Raw genomic sequence first — 21,796 nt, 5'->3', positions numbered from 1 at the left:
TTAAACAAAGGAACAATATTGGCTATTCTCCAATCCTCTGGGACCTCCCCTGTAGCCTGTGAGGATACAAAGATTTCTCTCAAGGCCTCAGCAATTTCCTCCCTTGCCTCTCTCAGTATTCTGGGGTATTTCCCATCAGGTCCTGGAGACTTGTCTACCTTGATGTTTCTCAAGAGCCCCAATACCTCCTCCTTTTTGATCTCAACATGACTCAAACTATCTACACATCCTGATTGGTTATCTGGACATAAGGAGCATCACCGCACAAGCGTGAAGCAGGCCACCATGGACTAGCACAGCCTCCCCGTCACTGCGTTCCTTTCCTCAGCACAGATATCTGCATCTCTCCATCGATCGGAACCCTCCTCATAATCCTTCCCTTCTACCCTGATACTACCCTGTTTCCCCTCTTCTTCCTCGAGTTGATGTGAGTTTAACTACTGGGTGTGAAGAATTTGAGATATTCTGCTCAACGTGGGAATGCTGATCCGTTGAGACAAAAGGCAGGAGTGAGTCTCGAGCTTCAATCTAATTCACTCCTTTCTCCCACAGAATGGGGATCAGTTCACTCCAAAGCAGCTTCTAAATAACAAGGCGAGGAGAACCATCTGGAGGTGCCGGTCTAAACTGATTGGATTCACTACAGGCACAATGTGAGTCTCTGGAAGAGAGAGAGGGTAAGTCACCCGTATAGGTTGGTCAGGCTTGAGCGTGTGCTCACTGCATTAAATGCTGCACCCTCCCCAGGAGAGGGTCAGGGTTTTGCAGGGTGAGTTATCCATTTCCTTTCCGCTATTAGTCTCTTTGTTCCCTTTAGTGTGGAAATGGGTAACAAAACCCAGCAGAAATTACACTGTGACTGGAATTGTATTGGGTGCTGGGTAAGGGCAGAGAGATTTGAGGGAACAGATTCCCAGGACGTTAAAGGCAGCACTGATGTAAATCCTTAGTAAGATCTCCCTTCGGGGACTGTGTGGCAGGTCTGCATTGCAGGTTAGATGTTGGGCCTCTAGAAAGAGTACACAACAGTCCAAAGATGTGTGGGATTGGCCGTGCTAAATTAGTGTCAGGGGGACTAGCTAGAGTAAATGCATGGGGTTATGGGCATAGGGTCTGGGTGAGACTGTGGTCAGTGCAGACTCGATGGGCCGAATGGCCTCCTTCTGGACTGTCGGATTCTATGATTCGAACAGGTTTATTAGGATGGTGCTGATATGTGGAGATAGAAATATAAAGAAATACTTGGAAAATTGTTTGTTTGAGCAGATGGTAAGTGATAGAGAAATGTTTGAAATGAAAATCAGCTAAAAGCAGCGAATGGGAGTGGGGATAATTGGAAAACTCTTTGAAAGAGCTGTTACAGTGAATGAACTCGTTTTGGGCTGTACAATTCTATAATAAAGCTACTTTGGCTACAGTCAGGTGAGAGTGGGATTAAACCAGGGCATTCGCCCTGAGCTGGATCACAGAGTGGGGACGGCGGAGTGAACCACAATGCCAAACACAGACAATTCGGGAAGAGGACTGGAACACCACTGTCAAAGAGGACATCTGGCATTGTGAGAGAGCTAGAAAGAGGAAAGCAAATAATGGAGCCAGGAGGAGAGTGAGAGAGAAAAGAATTGTTACTGACTCATGACAGTGAGGATTAAGGTCCCACCCTGACCTCTGTGCCTGTGGGTTTTGGGAGGTGCAGTTTGTGATCATTAGGTAGACAGTGACAGCCTGCCGCATCTCCACCGCTGGATTTTAAGGAATTACACGCTCGCTCCAACACCCCCAGACCTTCCCAGATTTGATGTTGTTTTGGTGTCAGATGCAGTCAGTGGGAACGAGAGGGTCCTCACTTCACGTTCCTCTTGACCTGTTGACCTGGTCGGCAATGTTCAGCTTTGTAGTGTAGACATTGACACCTCTAGCTCTGAGATGGGGATGAATCATTGCGTGCTCTCGAGAGGGGATTAGGGTGGAGTGGGGAGGAGTAAGTTGATTTCTTTCAGGCAGGGAATATCTCCTCGAGTGACACATACGTCTGGAAGGGGCCAGGTGAGGGTGTTTGTAAAGTTGCAGCCTTAGGGCAAGGTTTGTTCCACTGGGTGAGGCTTTTAGTCACTCCCAACCTGCCCAGGCTGCTCCTCATTCAGAACACCAATCAGATTTGAGCTATTAAACTAAAGGAGCGAGGGGGACGGAAAGGCATTCCGATTGAATCAGTCAGTGTTTACACCTCACACACCGGAGGTGTAAAGGGGAAAGCAGCACAATCAGCACTTCACACAGAGCTACAACGCAGTGTGGAGTGGCAGGTAGGAGCTCTATCATTAAAGAGTTACAAAACTTTCTCATCTGGAGTCCAGAGTGGGCCCCACCTGTATGGTTCACAATATTGTCAACATTCCGCTGCACGTTAAATCATTTCTAATGCATTTATTTATGAATCAGTCTACACGCCTGAGTTTCGAACTCAGATTCGGTGCATTGGATTTGACAGCACTGCCGAACCGTTTGTTTTTAAAGTTTACAAAACTTTGAAATGCTGTGGCTCTGATGAGGTGATCGAATGGGTCAGTGATTGGTAGAGGGTTTGGGGTCTGTAATTGGCAGAGGGTTTGGGGTCTGTGATTGGTGGAGGGTTTGGGGTTTGCGATTGGTGGAGGGTTTGGGGTCTGCGATTGGTGGAGGGTTTGGGGTCTGTGATTGGTGGAGGGTCTGGGGTCAATGATTGGTGGAAGGTTTGGGGTCTGTGATTGGTAGAGGGTTTGGGGTCTGTTATTGGTGGAGGGGTTGGGGTCTGTAATTGGTAGAGGGTTTGGGATCAATGATTGGTGGAGGGTTTGGGGTCAATGATTGGTGGAGGGTTTGGGGTTTGTGATTGGTGGAGGGTTTGCAGTTTATGATTGGCAGAAGGTTTGGGGTCTCTGATTGGTGGAGGGTTTGGGGTCTGTGATTGGTGGAGGGTTTGGGGTCTGTTATTGGTGGAGGGGTTGGGGTCTGTGATTGGTAGAGGGTTTGGGGTCTGTTATTGGTGGAGGGGTTGGGGTCTGTAATTGGTAGAGGGTTTGGGATCAATGATTGGTGAAGGGTTTGGGGTCTGTGACTGGCGGAGGGTTTGGGGTCAGTGATTGGTGGACGGTTTGGGGTCTGTGATTGGTGAGAGTTTGGGGTCTGTGATTGGTGGAGGGTCTAGGGTCTGTGATTGGCAGGGGGTTTGGGGTCTGTGATTGATAGAGGGTTTGGGGTCAATGATTGGTGGAGGGTTTGGGGTTTGTGATTGGTGGAGGGTTTGCAGTTTATGATTGGCAGAAGGTTTGGGGTCTGTGATTGGTGGAGGGTTTGGGGTCTGTGATTGGTGGAGGGTTTGGGGTCTGTGATTGGTAGAGGCTTTGGGGTCTGTTATTGGTGGAGGGGTTGGGGTCTGTAATTGGTGGAGGGTTTGGGATCAATGATTGGTGGAGAGTTTGGGGTCTGTGATTGGTGGAGGGTTTGGGGTCTGTGATTGGTGGAGGGTCTAGGGTCTGTGATTGGCAGGGGGTTTGGGGTCTGTGATTGATAGAGGGTTTGGGGTCAATGATTGGTGGAGGGTTTGGGGTTTGTGATTGGTGGAGGGTTTGCAGTTTATGATTGGCAGAAGGTTTGGGGTCTGTGATTGGTGGAGGGTTTGGGGTCTGTGATTGGTGGAGGATTTGGGGTCTGTGATTGGTGGAGGGTTTGGGGTCTGTGAGTGGCAGAGTGTTTAGGGCCTGTGATTGGCGGAGGGTTTGGGGTCTGTGATTGGCGGAGGGTTTAGGGTCTGTGATTGGCAGAGGGTTTAGGGTCTGTGATTGGTGGAGGATTTGGGGTCTGTGATTGGCGGAGGGTTTGGGGTCTGTGATTGGCTGAGGGTTTAGGGTCTGTGATTGGCAGAGGGTTTAGGGTCTGTGATTGGCGGAGGGTTTAGGGTCTGTGATTGGCGGAGGGTTAGGGGTCTGTGATTGGTGGAGAGGAGGTAAGGAGATTGGTTTTATGCAGTGAATAATTCTGATCTGGAATCTGCTGCCTGATAGGTTGATTCAATATTGTTCAAAATGAAGTATTGAAATAACAAGATTTGCCAGCGACAGGCAGTCAGGCGACTAATTGGACAGCTCTCTCAAAGAGCCAGCACGGGGAGAAGGGCCGACTGGCCTCTTTCTTTGCTGCATGATTCTCTTTTCATTGAGTTGACCCAGCCTGAACCTGAGGTTGTCGGCAGGAAGTTCCTGATCTGGATCTGCCGGGAAGCACTGGTCACTGCACTGAGGAAATCAGCCTTTATCCTTCCTGGAGAGAGGGAGAGCAGTCGGAGCTGACTGGATGAATCGAGTCCTGATGATCTATCTCTAATTACCAGAGTTATTTTAAACTCTTTGCTCCATTTCATTTTATGTTCTGATTGGCCGGGCAGTTTAATTCCAAGCATTGAGCTGTGAAACTTAGCTGTTTATTTCAGAGCAGAGGGAGATCCAGATAGTGCTGAGTGTCCAAGTAATGGAGCAGTTTATACCGATGTGTAACTGGCTATTCCCGTTAAACTCCACAGTCATGTGGATTAACACTCATCCAGTAATGTAAGCACTGCCATTGCTGAGGCAGGAATGCAGGGCAGATGTAGTGAGAGCAGTTTCAATCCACATCAATACAGATGTGAGTTTTAAAAAGACTTCTTGCGACACTCTTGCTAAATTGTGCAAACTAGCTGGTCCAGAGAGAGAGAGAGAAACAGAAAACTGCTGGAAAACCTCTGCAGGGACGGCAGCATCTGTGGAGAGAGAAACAGAGTTAATGTTTCGAGTTCCTATGACTCTTGAAAAGACACACAGACTCAGAATATTAACTCCGTTTCTCTCTCCACAGATGCTGCCAGACCCGCTGGGATTTTCCAGCACTTTGTGTTTTTGTCTCAGATTCCCAGCATCCGCAGTATTTTGCTTTTATTTTTGGACAGAGACATGGGTAGAGAGAGTGGACTGGCTACTGACCATCTGAGGGAGAGAGTGGACTGGGTACTGACCATCTGAGGGAGAGAGTGGACTGGGTACTGACCGTCTGAGGGAGAGAGTGGAGTGGGTACTGACCGTCTGAGGGAGAGAGTGGACTGGGTACTGACCGTCTGAGGGAGAGAGTGGGCTGGGTACTGACCATCTGAGGGAGAGAGTGGACTGGGTACTGACCATCTGAGGGAGAGAGTGGACTGGGTACTGACCGTCTGAGGGAGAGAGTGGGCTGGGTACTGACCGTCTGAGGGAGAGAGTGGACTGGGTACTGACCGTCTGAGGGAGAGAGTGGGCTGGGTACTGACCATCTGAGGGAGAGAGTGGACTGGGTACTGACCATCTGAGGGAGAGAGTGGACTGGGTACTGACCCCCGTCTGAGGGAGAGAGTGGACTGGGTACTGACCGTCTGAGAGAGACAGTGGACTGGGTACTGACCATCTGAGGGAGAAAGTGGACTGGGTACTGACCGTCTGGGAGAGACAGTGGACTGGGCACTGACCGTCTGAGGGAGAAAGTGGACTGGGTACTGACCATCTGAGGGAGAAAGTGGACTGGGCACTGACCGTCTGAGAGAGACAGTGGACTGGGTACTGACCATCTGAGAGAGACAGTGGACTGGGCAGTGACCATCTGGGAGAGACAGTGGAGTGGGTACTGACCGTCTGAGGGAGAGAGTGGACTGGGTACTGACCGTCTGAGGGAGAAAGTGGACTGGGTACTGACCGTCTGAGGGAGAAAGTGGACTGGGTACTGACCGTCTGGGAGAAACAGTGGACTGGGCACTGACCGTCTGAGGGAGAAAGTGGACTGGGTACTGACCGTCTGAGAGAGACAGTGGACTGGGTACTGACAGTCTGGGAGAGACAGTGGACTGGGTACTGACAGTCTGGAAGAGACAGTGGACTGGGTACTGACCGTCTGGGAGAGACAGTGGACTGGGTACTGACCGTCTGGGAGAGGCAGTGGACTGGGTACTGACCGTCTGGGAGAGGCAGTGGACTGGGTACTGACCGTCTGGGAGAGGCAGTGGACTGGGTACTGACCGTCTGGGAGAGGCAGTGGACTGGGTACTGACCGTCTGAGGGAGAAAGTGGACTGGGTACTGACCGTCTGGGAGAGGCAGTGGACTGGGTACTGACCGTCTGGGAGAGGCAGTGGACTGGGTACTGACCATCATTTTCTGGAGCAGTAACAGCGAGGGTTGCTGAGGATAATCACAGGCCCAGAATCGGTCAGTGCAGGAGGCCCATTTACCCATTTCACCACTGGGAATGTTTCCTTTCCATCTACTCTGTCCACAGCCCTCCTGGTTTTGAATAACTTCATAAAATCTCCTCTCAACCCTCGCAATGTAGCTTTTCAAATCTCGATTCATCACTGAAGCTCCTCACCCCTGGAACTGTTCTTATGAATCTTTTGTAAACTCTCCAATCTGCAAATTCTTGGCATTATTTAAATTTAAATTCTAATCGTGTTCATTTGAGATTTGAACTATTTAAGACACAGGAACAGTTTGGTGAAGCAATTCAGGAAATCTCTAATAAGTTGTAGATTAATACAGGTGAAAGTCAGGGTGGGACGTGACTAGCACACTGTGGCTCTTGCTTTCTGATTCAGCTTTGAGCACAGGTATACACAAAGTCTCTGTTCTCTCTCCCTAACCCCTGCCTCCCTGTGGACAGCAGGCACTTGCTACGTAACTTGCACAGTGAAATCTGCTTGTTTTTCTTGAGATAATTGAACAATTTATTTACTGTTAGTGCATTTCGCAATGGAGTCCAGGTGCTTGCACAATATAAATCATTCTGTCTACAAGGCAAGGACTCAAATATACAAACACAACAAGATTGATCTCTGCACTCAGTTCGGTCATTCACCCCCCACTGTGAGCTTGTCACACTGCTATTCTCTAATGCTATTCACAGGCCCTCACAGTCTCTTCAGGTTGGTGACCTCCAAACTTCTTAATCCTCTTACTTGCTTATCCAAGAAGTGGATCTCCAGAAACCAGCTCTGACGAAGGGTCATCCAGACTGGAAACGTTGGCTCTATTCTCTCTCCACAGATGCTGTCAGACCCGCTGAGATTTTCCAGCATTTTCTGTTTTTGTTTCATTAGAACAGTCCCTGAATGTGTTTTCACCGAGACAACTGCTTTGAATGAAGAACAAAGTACAGCTCAGGAACAGGCCCTTCGGCCCTCCAAACCTGTGCCGATCATGATGCCCTAACTAAGCTAAAAAAAACCTTCTGCCCTTAGCCGGTCCGTATCCCTCTATTCCCTCCCTATTCATGGATCCATCCAGATGCCTCTTAAATGTTGTTAATGTACCTGCTTCCACCACCTCCTCTGGCAGCGCGTTCCAGGTACCCACCGCTCTGTGAAAAACCTCCCTCGCACATCTCCCTTAAACTTTCCCCTCTCACCTTAAACCTGTGCCCCCTTGTAATTGACACTTCCACCCTTGGAAAAAGCCTCTGACTATCCACCCTGTCTGTGCCTCTCATAATTTTGTAGACCTCTATCAGGTCTCCCCTCAGCCTCCGTCTTTCCAGTGAAAACAATCCTAGTTTATTCAACCTGTCCTCATAGTCAACACCCTCGAGACCAGGCAACATCCTGGTGAACCTTCTCTGCACTCTCCCCAAAGCTTCCTTGTTCCTCTGGTAGTGTGGTGACCAGAACTGCACACAATACTCCAAATGCGGCCTAACCAAGGTTTTATATAGCTGCAACGTGATTTCCCAAATCTTGTACTCAATAAAGCTGCCGTATGCTTTTGTTGTATCTGTCAGTGTTTGGTATAAATCAGTTAAAAATACAGAATGATTTTGTGAAACGTGAAGTTACCGCAATTACACAAAATCTATATAAAATACATTTCAAATCAATGTTTGATGCTGATTGGTGTGCTACATATCACACAACACACTCAACTAACAGATTAAAATTTAAGATAACTATAGCTAATTACAAAACGTAATTTTAAACTTCAAAATTAAGAGATAATTATCATGAAAGATAGTGATTTCTTTTAAACATCACAAGTTAAACTGCATCAGTTTATTGCACAAAGCTGGATGTTGTTTCTCTCTCTGCACAACAGAGCTTTGAATTAGAGATTGGAGTTGGTATTTGAACAGTGAGTGAGGTGAGTGGTTCCGTACCGGTGATTGGTCAAACTTGATGTCTCACTGACCGGCTTAAGGGCCATTTTGTTTCCTCCCTTGTCAACTTTAAGTCTGATGCTAAGACCAAGTCATGTGATGAGGTAGGGTCCCAGAATTTAGTAGAAAACCATATTCGGTTGACATATTTTGAGTATTTGTCCAATGCCATAACTAAACTACAACTAATTGTAAATAATTATCTAAATTAAACTTTCCTCCAAGTGTCTTCATAATTTTCCTAAAGTGCAGCACCCAGAACAGAACACAACACAGAGAATAGAACATAGAACATAGAACAGTACAGCACAGAACAGGCCCTTTGGCCCACGATGTTGTGCCGAGCTTTATCTGAAACCAAGATCAAGCTATGCCACTCCCTGTCATCCTGGTGTGCTCCATGTGCCTATCCAATAACCGCTTAAATGTTCCTAAAGTGTCTGACTCCACTATCACTGCAGGCAGTCCATTCCACACCCCAACCACTCTCTGCGTGAAGAACCTACCTGAATGAGCTAATGTCTAATACAAATTGAACATAGCTCCTTGCTCTTGTACTCTATGTCCCTATTAATAAAGCCCAGGATCCTGTGTTCTTTATTAACCACTCTCTCAATCCGTCCTGCCTCCTTCAATGGTTTCTCTGTCTATACACCCAGGTCCCCCTGCTCCTGCATCCCTTTCTGTTGTACCCTTTTGGTGATATTGTTTCTCCATGTTATAGTAATACAGCACGGAAACAGGCCCTTCGGCCCACCATGTCTATGCTGACCATCAATACTAATCAATACTAATCCCATTTACCAGCACTGGTCCGCAGCCTGTAATGCCTTGGCGATTAGAGTGCTCATTCAGCTGCTCTTAAATGTTGAGGGAGAGTCCCTGCCTCCAGCATCCTCTCAGGCAGCATGTTCCATATTTCCACCACCCTCTGGGTGAAATAAACTCTGGGTGAAATAAACTCTGGGTGAAATAAACTCTGGGTGAAATAAACTCTGGGTGAAATGAACTCTGGGTGAAATAAACTCTGGGTGAAATAAACTCTGGGTGAAATAAACTCTGGGTGAAATAAACTCTGGGTGAAATAAACTCTGGGTGAAATAAACTCTGGGTGAAATAAACTCTGGGTGAAATAAACGGCCTCAACCGGGATATTGGGTTCATGTCACACTATCTGTAATCCCCACAGCCTGCCTGGACCTGCAGAGTCTCACTGGGCTGTCCTGTCTGGAGACAATACACATCTCTTTAACCTGTCTTAATGCTCTCTCCACTCACGTTGTTTGTATCTTAAAGACTTGATTAGTTGTAAGTATTCGCACTCCAACCATTATTCATGTAAATTGAGTCTGTGTCTTTATATGCTCTGTTTGTGAACAGAATTCCCACTCACCTGAAGAAGGGGCTTGGAGCTCCGAAAGCTTGTGTGGCTTTTGCTACCAAATAAGCCTGTTGGACTTTAACCTGGTGTTGTTAAACTTCTTACTGTGAAATAAACTTCCTCAGATCCCCTCTAAACCACTTACTCCTCACCTTAAACCTATGCCCTCTGGTCTTGGACCAAACTTCACGTTTCACAAAATCATTCCGTATTTTTAACTGATTTATACCAAACACTGACAGATACAACAAAAACATACGGCAGCTTTATTAAGGACAAGAGTTGGGAAATCATGTTGCAGCGACATAAAACCTTGGTCATGCCATGGGAAAAAGATTCTTACGATCTACCCTATTTATGCCTCTCACAATTTTGTATACCTCTATCAGATCCCGGCTCAGCCTGCTCTGCTCCCAGGAAAACAAACCCAGCGCTTTACACTCATTTTGTGGCAGGAAAATGCTGTAAAATTGGACGTAAAGCAGCTAGCACGAATGGTTTTCGCAACCGGCACGATTTTACAACATCTGGATTTCTGGCACAGTCGGCTTCTTGCCAGTAATGGGCGAGAGGCTGGTCAGTTTATTGAACTTTATTAAAATTGTTTAGCGAGCTCGGCGCTGAATCGTCCACTTGCTTTTATGGCCTCACCGGGAGAGGTTCTCTCCGGCGAGGAAAACTCCTGCTCCCCATGAACGGGGAACAGTCGTATTGGCCTCGCTGGTGGAACCGGAGGCCATTGAGGCCCCCTGGGGAAACCGAGTGCAAGGCGGGGGTGCCCCCTGGGCAGTGACAGCCTGGCACCTGGGCAATGCCAGGTGGGGCCAATTGGGGGCAGGGCCTGTGGGGGGCAGGAACCGCTGCCACACTGCATGCAATCAGTGGGTGAAGGTGACGGGCCGCAATCCATCTGGACAGCAGTGGGGGGGTCTGCATCTCGGGACATGGGCCCCCATGAATGCAGGGGTGTGGGGGGGGTTGCTGGTTGAGGCTGCCTGCAGTAGCAGGGGCCTGACAGCTCTAACTTTGTCTGTCAGACCCCCTGATAATGTGTGCAGTATCGGAGATCTGCACACGCACACTAGCTCCCTCTACAGGCTGCCTGGCAAGTTAAGCCCCGCCCACAGCCTTCTGTAGCAGGAAACAGACTCCCCCAAAATTTTAAAGACAGATTGCATAAGATTGGACCTGAAAACCCGCCCAAAAATCAGATCTGGAACTCTCCCATTTTCACGCCTGTCCAATACTTAGAAAAAATCTCATAAAATTCCGCCCTTAGTGTCAGGGGATTAGTAGGGCAAATCTGTGAGATTATAGGGATCGGGCCTGGGTGGGATTGTTGTCAGTGCAGGGTCAAAAGACCTCCTTCTGCACTTAGGGATGCTATGAATTTCTCTCTTCTGACCCCTCTCCTCGCTCCCCCTCCCCCTCCTCTCCTCGCACCCGCCTCTTCCTCTCCTCTCTCCTCGCTCCCTCCTCCTCCTCTCCTCGTCCCCCTCTTCCTCTCCTTCTCCTCGCTCCCCCCTCCTCTCCTTGCTCCCCCCTCTTCCTCTCCCGTTTCCTCGTCCCCTCCCCCTCCCTCCTCTCCAGCTGACTGCGCAGAATGACACGGAACTCTCCATTTTCACACATCGAGCACAGTTAGTTTCCGATCAAAGTTCAGAATATGGATATTTGGAATATTTTAGACTAAACCAAAGATCATTAAGTCTTCAGAATGCTGGAGGAGTTTGATGGGTTTGAATTTGAAGGCTATGGCCGCGATTTTACAAAACAATTTCTAAGTGCAGAACGAGTGAGAAAACAGGAGAGAATCGCGGCATTATTCAGAATGTTCGAGCAGGGCACTTGGAAAAATTTAAGGCAATTGGGCAGAGTCAATGGCCGGAATTTCTCCGTCCCACCTCCCACCGGAATGTGAGCGGGAGACGGGCGCAACGTGGGAAGGTCCACTGACCTCGGGCAGGACTTTACAGTTTAGGGATGAGCTGTTTTGCAGAGCTCTGAGAAGCAGAGGGATCTGGGTGTCCTAGTTCATAGAGTCATAGGATTGGTTAACCATGGTTTCCCTTGCAAGGTTAACCAATTTATTGGAGTTCTCTGAAGGAGTCACATGTGCTGTGGATAAAGGGGAACCAGTGAATGTACTGTACTTAAATTTCCAGAAGACATTTGATAAAGAGCCACACCAAAGGTTATTGCAGAAAAGAAAATCTCATGGTGTACGGGATAGCATATTGGCACGGATTGAAGATTGGCTAGCTAACAGCAAACAGAGAGTTGGCATAAATAGCTCTTTTTCTGGTTGGCATGGTGTGAGAATGGGGAGCCACAGGAACCAGCGCTGGAGATTCTATTTTATACAATTTCTATAAATGACTTGGAAGAAGGGGCTGAAGGCACAATTGCTAAATTTGCTGATGACACAAAGATAGATAGGAAAGTAACTTGTGAAGCGGATGTAAAGAGGCTACGAAAGGACAGGTAAAGGTTACATGAATGGTCTAAATTACGGCAAATGGAGTATAATGTGGACAAATGTGAAATTCTCCATTTTTTTAAATTCATTGATGGGCCATGGGCGTCGCTGGCTGGCCAGCGTTTATTGCCCATCCCGAGTAGCCCTCAGAGGTCAGTTAAGAGTCAACCACATTGCTGTGGCTCTAGAGTCACATGTAGGCCAGACCAGGCAAGGACGGCAGATTTCCTTCCCTAAAGGATATTAGTGAACCAGATGGGCTTTTCCGACAATCGACAATGGTTTCATGGCCATCAGTAGATTCTTAATTCCAAATATCTTTTCTTTGTTTAATTTAAATTCCACCATCTGCCGTGGCGGGATTCGAACCCAGGTCTCCAAAACATTAGCTGAGGTTCTGGATTAATAGTCTGGCGATAATATCACTAGGCCATCACCACCCCTTTGGCAGGCAGAATAAAAAAACGTTATTATCCAACTGGTAAGAAATTGCAGCGCTCTGAGGTGCAGAGGGATCTGAGTGTCCTAATCAGCAGAGTCAGAATTTTACAACACGGAAAGAGGCCCTTCAGCCCATCGTATTAATACCAGCCATCAAACACCTATCTATTCTAATTCCATTTCCCAGCACTTGCGCTGTAGCCGTGTGTGCTGACGTTTCAACTGCTCATCTAAATGCTTCTTCAATGTTGTGAGAGTTCCTGCCTCTACCATCCTTTCAGGCAGCGAGTTCCAGATTCCCACCACCCTCTGGGTGAAAAGGGTTTCCTCAAATTCTCTCTATATCTCCTGCCCCTGACCTTAAATCTCTGCCCCCTGGTTATTGACTCCTCTACCGAGGGGAGAAGTCCCTTCCTATCTACCCTATCTGTGTCCTTCATAATTTATACACCTCAACCAGGTCCTCCCTCAGCCTTCTCTGCCCTAAGGGAAACAACCCCAGCCTCTCTTCATAGCTGAACTGCTCCAGCCAGGCAACATCCTGGTGAATCTCCTCTGCGCTCTCTCTAGAACAATCACATCCTTCCTGTAGTGTGGCAATCAGAACTGCACACGGTACTCTAGCTGTGGCCTAACCAACGCTCTGTCCAACTCCAACATTACCTCCTTGCTCTTATACGCTATACCACAACTAATGAAAGCAAGTGTCCCATATGCTTTCTTAACTATCTGGAGTACTGCGTACGGTTTTGGTCTCCTCACTTGACAAAGGATATCCTGGCACTGGAGGGGGTGCAGAGGAGATTCACGAGGTTGATTCCGGAGTTGAGAGGGTTGGCTTGACAGGAGAGACTGAGTAGACTGGGGCTATACTCATTGGAATTCAGAAGAATGAGGGGAGATCTTATAGAAACATATAAGATTATGAAGGGAATAAATAAGATAGAAGCAGGGAAGTTGTTTCCACTGGCGGGTGAAACTAGAACTAGGAGGCATAGCCTCAAAATAAGGGGAAGCAGATTTAGGACTGAGTTGAGGAGGAACTTCTTCACACAAAGGGTTGTGAATCTGTGGAATTCCCTGCCCAGTGAAGCAGTTGAGGCTACCTCATTGAATGTTTTAAGGCAAGGATAGATAAATTTTTGAACAGTAAAGGAATTAAGGGTTATGGTGAGCGGGCGGGTAAGTGGAGCTGAGTCCACAAAAAGGTCAGCCATGATCTTATTGAATGGCGGAGCAGGCTCGAGGGGCCAGATGGCCTACTCCTGCTCCTAGTTCTTATGTTCTTAGGTTCTTATTATCCTATTCACGTGCTCTGCTGCCTTCAGGAATCTGTGAATAATTACCCTAAGATCCGTCTGTTCCTCTGAGCTTCCCAGTGTCCTGCCAGTCATTAAATACTCCCTTGTCTTGTTACTTCTTCCATCATCTCACACCTATCACGGTTGAATACCATTTGCCACTGCTCTGCCCATCTGACCAACCCATCGATATCTTCCTGTAACCTCTGACCTTCTTCACTATTAACCACCCTACCAATCTTGGTGTCATCTGCAAACTTTCTTACCAATTCCCCCACTTTATCATCTACATATTTTATGTATATAATAAACAATAAGGGTCCCAGCACTGAACCTTGTGGTACACCACTGGACACCGGCCTCCAGTCACTCAAACAACCTTCTACCCATTACCCTTTGTGTCCTATTAGTAAGCTAGTTTCTGATCCATCTCGCCAAGTTTCCCAATTCAATGTGCTTCAATATGTTTGGAAATGCTGCTTAAATATCTGACATTCTCCTCATTGCCGGTCTTAATGTCTTTTCTCTCTTTCTCGACAGCTGACTATGCAATGAACAGTGTGGGAAATTATCAGAAGTTGAATCACGAAGATTACATGGACAGTGGTAAGCAGACTGTGCTTATTTTCAGATTTCATCCGGCAGTGTTGTAGAAAACCTGAAGCCAGTTTCTGGAAAACCTGAAAGGAACACTGATTGGTTGAAGCAGAATTTGCAACATCTAAACTCACAGATCATTCCTGGGAGATAGGCCGGAAATCTCCCACCGTTCACACCACGCTGCCAGTGAGAATGGAAAATTTAGTACACAGCCAAATCACCGGTCACTGCAGCGGGGCTGGAGAATCCCAGCTGCAGGCGAGCTAGAAACATAGAAACATAGAAAACTACAGCACAAAACAGGCCCTTCGGCCCCACAAGTTGTGCCGAACATATCCCTACCTTTTAGGCCTACCTATAACCCTCCATCCTATTAAGTCCCATGTTCTCATCCAGGAGTCTCTTAAAAGACCCTATTGAGTTTGCCTCCACCACCACTGACGGCAGCCGATTCCACTCGCCCATCACCCTCTGTGTGAAAAACTTCCCCCTAACATCTCCCCTGTACCTACCCCCAGCACCTTAAACCTGTGTCCTCTCGTAGCAGCCATTTCAGCCCTGGGAAAAAGCCTCTGAGAGTCCACCCGATCTATGCCTCTCAACATCTTATATACCTCTATTAGGTCTCCTCTCATCCTTCGTCTCTCCAAGGAGAAAAGACCGAGCTCCCTCAGCCTATCCTCATAAGGCATGCCACTCAATCCAGGCAACATCCTTGTAAATCTCCTCTGCACCCTTTCAATCTTTTCCACATCCTTCCTGTAATGAGGTGACCAGAACTGAGCACAGTACTCCAAGTGGGGTCTGACGAGGGTCTTATACAGCTGCATCATTATCCCCGGACTCCTAAACTCAATCCCTCGATTGATAAAGGCCAGCACACCATACGCCTTCTTAACCACCTCTTCCACCTGCGGGGCCGATCTTAGAGTCCTATGGACCCGGACCCCAAGGTCCTTCTGATCCTCCACAGTACTAAGAGTCTTTCCCTTTATATTGTTCTCCTTCATCCCATTTGACCTGCCAAAATGGACCACTACGCATTTATCTGGGTTGAAGTCCATCTGCCACTTCTCCGCCCAGTCTTGCATCCTATCTATGTCCCTCTGTAACTTCTGACATCCCTCCAGACTATCCACAACCCCACCAACCTTCGTGTCGTCGGCAAACTTACCAACCCATCCCTCCACTTCCTCATCCAGGTCATTTGTAAAAATGACAAACAGCAAGGGTCCCAGAACAGATCCCTGGGGCACACCACTGGTGACCGACCTCCAATTAGAAAAAGACCCATCTATACACACTCTCTGCCTCCTTTGGGCAAGCCAGTTCTGGATCCACAGGGCAGCAGCCCCTTGGATCCCATGCCCTCTCACTTTTTCTAGTAGCCTTGCATGGGGGACCTTATCGAACGCCTTGCTAAAATCCATATAAACCACATCTACCGCTTTCCCTTCGTCAATGTGTTTAGTCACATTTTCGAAGAACTCCACCAGGCTCGTAAGGCACGATCTGCCTTTGACAAAGCCATGCTGAGTATTCTTGAGCATACTAAACCTCTCTAAATGCTCATAGATCTTATCCCTCAGGATTCTCTCCATCAGCTTACCAACCACTGAGGTTAGACTCACCGGTCGGTAATTTCCTGGGTTATCCCTATTTCCCTTCTTGAAAATAGGAACCACATCCGCAATCCTCCAATCCTCCGGCACCTCTCCCGTCTCCATCGATGACGCAAAGATCATCGCCAGAGGCTCTGCAATCTCTTCCCTCGCCTCCCACAGTAACCTGGGGTACATCCCATCCGGACCCGGCGACTTATCTATCTTGATGCTATTCAAAGATTCCAGCACAACCTCTTTGTTAAAGTCCACATACTCAATCCTTTCAGTCCACCGCAAGCCCGCAGTACATCCACCCAGGTCCTTCTCCTCTGTGAAAACCGAGGCAAAATACTCATTAAGCACCTCTGCCATTTCTACTGGTTCCGTACAGACTTTCCCGCCTTCACCTTTTATAGGCCCTATTCCTTCACGGTCAGAGAACCTGGCCCATGGTCCTGGCCCTGAGTCTGAGTCTGCATCCAGACTCACTCCTGGGTGTGTCTGAATATGTGTGAGTCTCTGATACGGAAACGTTGCTCTGATCGGGTGCTAACTCCAGGTGTCTCCAATCCCCTATCAGGTATCTTTGAAATCGAGAATAGCCGAAGCAGGAGGATGGATGGAGGCGGCTACTCGGACGGTGGTAAGGACACATTTCCTGTGGCTGGTGGGAGCAATGAAGGGGAAAGTTGGGGTCATTCGGGGGGCAGGAGACCTGCCCAATGGGGTGACTGAGTCAATGAGTGGGCTCTGTAAGGGATTAGATGAGCAGGAGGTACAGAGGAGGTAGTCAGAGAGGGTACATGATCCACCCTTTGTAACCCTGTTTCCCAGACCTGAGTCAGTAACATTCTCCATATTAACCAGTTCCAGCTGACATCCAAGGGTCAGTCCCGGACAGACAGACCTGCCCCATACTGATACTGACCACTGCTGATACAGGCACCTTGCCAGTGCACAGCCTGACTTGTGCTTTGAGCAGATTGAAGAATCAATCACTCGCGAAGTTCACATCCTCCTGAAACATGATTTACGGTCTCGCTCGATCGAGACCGGAACATCTGCCTGAGGTCAGCGGACATTTCCATTCTCCACTCCCTCGCCTGCCTCTCGCCCGCACCTCGCCCGCCCCTCACCCGCCCCTCGCCCGCCCCTCGCCCGCCCCTCACCCGCCCCTCGCCCGCCCCTCGCCCGCTCCGATTCTGTGGCGGGAAGGGCGGTAGAATTCCAGCGAGTGAATCTGAGTCACAAGCAGCCTGCTCTGGGTTTGAGAGTCTCGGGACTAGGAGCTGCTTTCCAGTTTCCATTGTCTGGCTTTAACATACAATATTGGGTCATTTCGACAGTTCTTTAACCAGTAACTTTTAAAACATTTGTTTACGGGGTGAGGGCGTCGCTGGCTGGCCAGCATTTATTGCCCTTCCCTAGTTGCCCATGAGATGGTGGTGGTGAGCTGCCTTCTCAAACCACCACAGTCCCTGATTGTTAACCTTTGTCGTCTCTACACTCAACTATCTCAATGGACTCCTGGCCAGTTTGCCATCTTTCAGTCCCTGTAAATCTGAATTGTAAAATTTAGGCCCATGTCCTAACTCACTGCAAGATAAATTCACCCAATACCCTTGTATTCATTGCCCTACATCCACTCCCAGGCTGGCAACACCAAGATTTTGCAGTTCTCATCTTGTTGTCCGATTTCTACATGGCCTAGCCCCACTGTAATCTCTTCCAGCACTACAATCCTCTGAGATCTCTGCGCCTCCTCCACCTCTGACCTTTGGAGCATTGCTACTTTTAGATGCTCTGCCATTGTGGGTGGTGCCTTCAAATGTCTTTGTTTTTATTAATTTGTGGGTCATGGGCGTCACTGGTTGGCCGGAATCTATTGCTTATCCCTCGTCACCCAAGGGCAATTGAGACTCAGTCACATTGCTGTGTCTCTGGAGTCACATGTAGGCCAGACCGGGTAAGGGTGCCAATGCTCAGGAATGCACCTTCCCAAAAGGACATTCGTGAACCAGGTGGGTTTTTCCGACAATGGTTTCATGGTCATCAGCAGATTCCTAATTCCAGATTTTTAAAAAATTGAATTCAAATTCCACCATCTGCCGTGATGGGATTCGAACCCGGGATCGAACCTGGGCCCTCAGAACATTAGCTGAGTTTCTGCATTAAGAGTCGAGCGATAATACCACTCGGCCATCGCCTACCCTGGACACTAAAGTTCTGGAATTCCCTTCTTACACCTCACGGCCTCTTCCTTGAAGACACTTTGTGAATCTTGCCTCTTTAGCCAGGGTTTTGGTCTTTAATCTAATGGGTGGGATTTTCCGGTCTTTTCCACGATGGGACCCCCTTGTGAGCGGGAATGGAAAATTTAGCATTCCAGCCAAAACTCCATTCACGTTCAACAGCACCAGAAAATCCCAGCCGCCAATGAGACGGAAGATATTGGCCAATATCTCTCCATGTGACTCGGGGTCGAGTTTATTAACCCTCCTTTGAAGCATCTGGGGATGTATTACCATGTTAAAGGTGCTATATAAATGCAAGTTTCTATTGTTCAATCATTGGTTTTTCTGTTGCAGCTGTCACTGAGATGATCACCTCAAAACTGACCTCACTTCCACCGCGTGAGTAGCTCTGCACAGACACAGTGGGACAGTGCGATTTACAGGGTGGGGATTCTGCAGTCCTGCAGAGGGAGAGAGGAGGAAGTGTCCATAAAGGAGGGGGGACGGGCTCTCAGTGTCATGGTTACAAGATGGGTGTAGGTGTGTGTGATTGTATGAGTGTGTACGGGAGTGGGTGGGGGGGCTTGTGTGCTTGTGTCTGGCTCTGTGTGTGTGTGGCTGACTGTGTGTGAGTGAGTGTGTTTGTGTGTGTGTGTGAGTGTGTTTGTGTGTGTGAGTGAGTGTGTTTGTGTGTGTGTGTGTGTGAGTGAGTGTGGCTGACTGTGTGTGAGTGAGTGTGTTTGTGTGTGTTTGTGTGTGAGTGAGTGTGTTTGTGTGTGTTTGTGTGTGAGTGTGTGTGTCTGACTGTGTGTGAGTGAGTGTGTTTGTGTGTGAGTGTGTGTGTCAGACTGTGTGTGAGTGAGTGTGTTTGTGTGTGTTTGTGTGAGTGTGTGTGTCTGACTGTGTGTGAGTGAGTGTGTTTGTGTGTGTTTGTGTGTGTATGTGTGTTTGTGTGTGTTTGTGTGTGACTGTGTGTGTCTGACTGTGTGTGAGTGAGTGTGTTTGTGTGTGTGTGAGTGAGTGTGTTTGTGTGAGTGTGTTTGTGTGTGAGTGAGTGTGTTTGTGTGAGTGTGTTTGTGTGTGTGTGTGTGTTTGTGTGTGTGAGTGAGTGTGTTTGTGTGTGTGAGTGAGTGTGTTTGTTTGTGTGTGTGTGTGTGTTTGTGTGTGTGAGTGTGTTTGTGTGTGAGTGAGTGTGTTTGTGTGAGTGTTGTGAAAAGCTTATCCTGGATAATAGTAGAATCAGCGACTATGAGGAAATGACAATGTCAGAGATTAAAGGATTTCCTTGGGAAAGACAGGCTTCCAAACACAATCTGAGGCTTAAAGGAGAGCAGAAGTGTGGATACAGGGAATGACCAAAGGCTCCAGACATTTCCTTTATTCACTTTCACTTGCTCCCTCATTAGCTCCACTCTTCCGATCCATCTCTGTCTCTGTCTCTTTCCTTCTGACTCTGTGTTTTCTTCCTGCTGTTATTCTGTCACTCTTTGTCCCTCTCTCTGAGTCTGTAACATGCTCTGTCACTCCATCTCTCAGCGACTCTCTATCCCAGCTCTCTCTGTCTCTCTCTCTCTCCCTCTCACTCTCCCTCTCTGGCTCTCCCTCTCTATCTCGCTCTCTCTCTCTCGCTCTTTCTCTCTCGCTCTTTCCCTCTCTCGCTCTCCCTCTCTCGCTCTCCCTCTCTATCTCGCTCTCTCTCTCTCTCCCTCTCTCGCTCTCTCTCGCTCTCTCTCGCTCTCTCTCGCTCTCTCTCTCGCTCTCTCTCACTCTCTCTCGCTCTCCCTTGCTCTCTCTCGCTCTCTCTCTCTCTTGCTCTCTCTCTTTCGCTCTCTCTCTCTCGCTCTCTCTTTCTCGCTCTTTCTCGCTCTCTCTCGCTCTCTCTCTCGCTCTCTCTTGCTCTCTCTCACTTTCTCTCTTGCTCTCTCTCTTTCACTCTCTCTCTCTCTTGCTCGCTCTCTCTCTCACTCTCTCTCTCGCTCTCTCTCGCTCTCTCTTGCTCTCTCTCGCTCTCTCTCTTGCTCTCTCTCTTTCGCTCTCTCTCTTGCTCTCTCTCGCTCTCTCTCTCTTGCTCTCTCCCTCTCTCGCTCTCTCTCTTACTCTCTCTCGCTCTCTCTCAGTCTTTCTCGCTCTCGCTCTCTCTTGCTCTCTCTCGCTCTCTCTCTTGCTCTCTCTCTTTCGCTCTCTCTCTATCTTGCTCTCTCTCTCTCTCTCTTGCTCCCTCTCTCTCGCTCTCTCTTGCTCTCTCTCGTTCTCTCTCTTGCTCTCTCTCTCTTTCGCTCTCTCTCTCTCTCTTTCGCTCTCTCTCTCTCTTGCTCTCTCTCGCTCTTTCTCGCTCTCTCTCTTGCTCTCTCTCTCTCTCTCTTGCCCTCTCTCTCTCGCTCTCTCTCTTTCGCTCTCTCTCTCTCTCTCTCTTTCGCTCTCTCTCTCTCTCTCGCTCTTTCTCTCTCTCTCTCTCACACACCCTTCCTCGTGTTTCTATTTTATTGATGCTGCAATCTCGGAATTTTCTTCTCCCTCCTCTCTCCACCTGCATTTGCTAAAATCTCAATTTCCATCTCAAGCTCCCTCTCCAAGCCATTCTCTCCTCCTTTGCCCTCCCCCTTCAGTCTTTACACCCCCACCCCCCACAGGCTGGTACAAATCCATTGCTCTCTGATTTTAACTGTTAATTGAGTATCTACTGCTTTTTAGACATAGAAAGAAGTTTAACAACACCAGGTTAAAGTCCAACAGGTTTATTTGGTAGCAAAAGCCACACAAGCTTTCGGAGCTCTCTCTTGCATAGAGCCATAGAGATTTCCAGCATGGAAACAGGCCCTTCGGCCCAACTTGTCCATGCCGCCCTTTTTTTTAAAAACCCCTAAGCTAATCCCAATTGCCCGCATTTGGCCCATATCCCTCTATACCCATCGCACCCATGTAACTATCTAAATGCTTTTTAAAAGACAACATTGTACCCGCCTCTACTACTACCTCTGGCAGCTTGTTCCAGACACTCACCACCCTCTGTGTGAAAGAATTGCCCCTCTGGACCCTTTTGTATCTCTCCCCTCTCACCTTAAACCTATGCCCTCTAGTTTTAGACTCCCCTACCTTTGGGAAAAGATATTGACTATCTAGCTGATCTGTGCCCCTCATTATTTTATAGACCTCTATAAGGTCACCCTTCAGCCTCCTACGCTCCAGAGAAAAAAGTCCCAGTCTATCCAGCCTCTCCTTATAACTCAAATCATCAAGTCCCAGTAGCATCCTAGTAAATCTTTTCTGCACTCTTTCTAGTTTAATAATATCCTTTCTATAATAGGGTGACCAGAACTGCACACAGTATTTCAAGTATGGCCTTACCAATGTCTTGTACAACTTCAACAAGACGTCCCAACTCCCGTATTCAATGTTCTGACCAATGAAACCAAGCATGCCGAATGCCTTCTTCACCACTCTGTCCACCTGTGACTCCACTTTCAAGGAGCTATGAACATGTACCCCGAGATCTCTTTGCTCTGTAACTCTCCCCAACGCCCTACCATTAACTGAGTAAGTCCTGCCCTGGTCCAATCTACCAAAATGCATCACCTC

General features: G+C 48.1%; 1 protein-coding gene across 1 annotated transcript in view; it reads left to right on the top strand.

Annotated features, from left to right (window-relative positions):
- The first annotated feature begins 2,232 nt into the window (after nt 1-2,232).
- Nucleotides 2,233-21,796, top strand: part of LOC144500302 (uncharacterized) — a 138,081-nt gene continuing 118,517 nt past the window's right edge. The window contains exons 1-4 of the mRNA XM_078222989.1: nt 2,233-2,306; nt 14,323-14,388; nt 16,567-16,629; nt 18,575-18,619. Coding sequence (XP_078079115.1) covers nt 14,334-14,388; nt 16,567-16,629; nt 18,575-18,619 — 163 coding nt within the window. The 5' untranslated portion in view covers nt 2,233-2,306; nt 14,323-14,333. The remainder of the gene's footprint in view (nt 2,307-14,322; nt 14,389-16,566; nt 16,630-18,574; nt 18,620-21,796) is intronic.

The sequence above is a fragment of the Mustelus asterias genome, chromosome 11, assembly GCF_964213995.1.
Source record: "Mustelus asterias chromosome 11, sMusAst1.hap1.1, whole genome shotgun sequence".
Classification (NCBI taxonomy): domain Eukaryota; kingdom Metazoa; phylum Chordata; class Chondrichthyes; order Carcharhiniformes; family Triakidae; genus Mustelus; species Mustelus asterias.
This window is presented reverse-complemented; position numbering and strand designations above follow the sequence as displayed.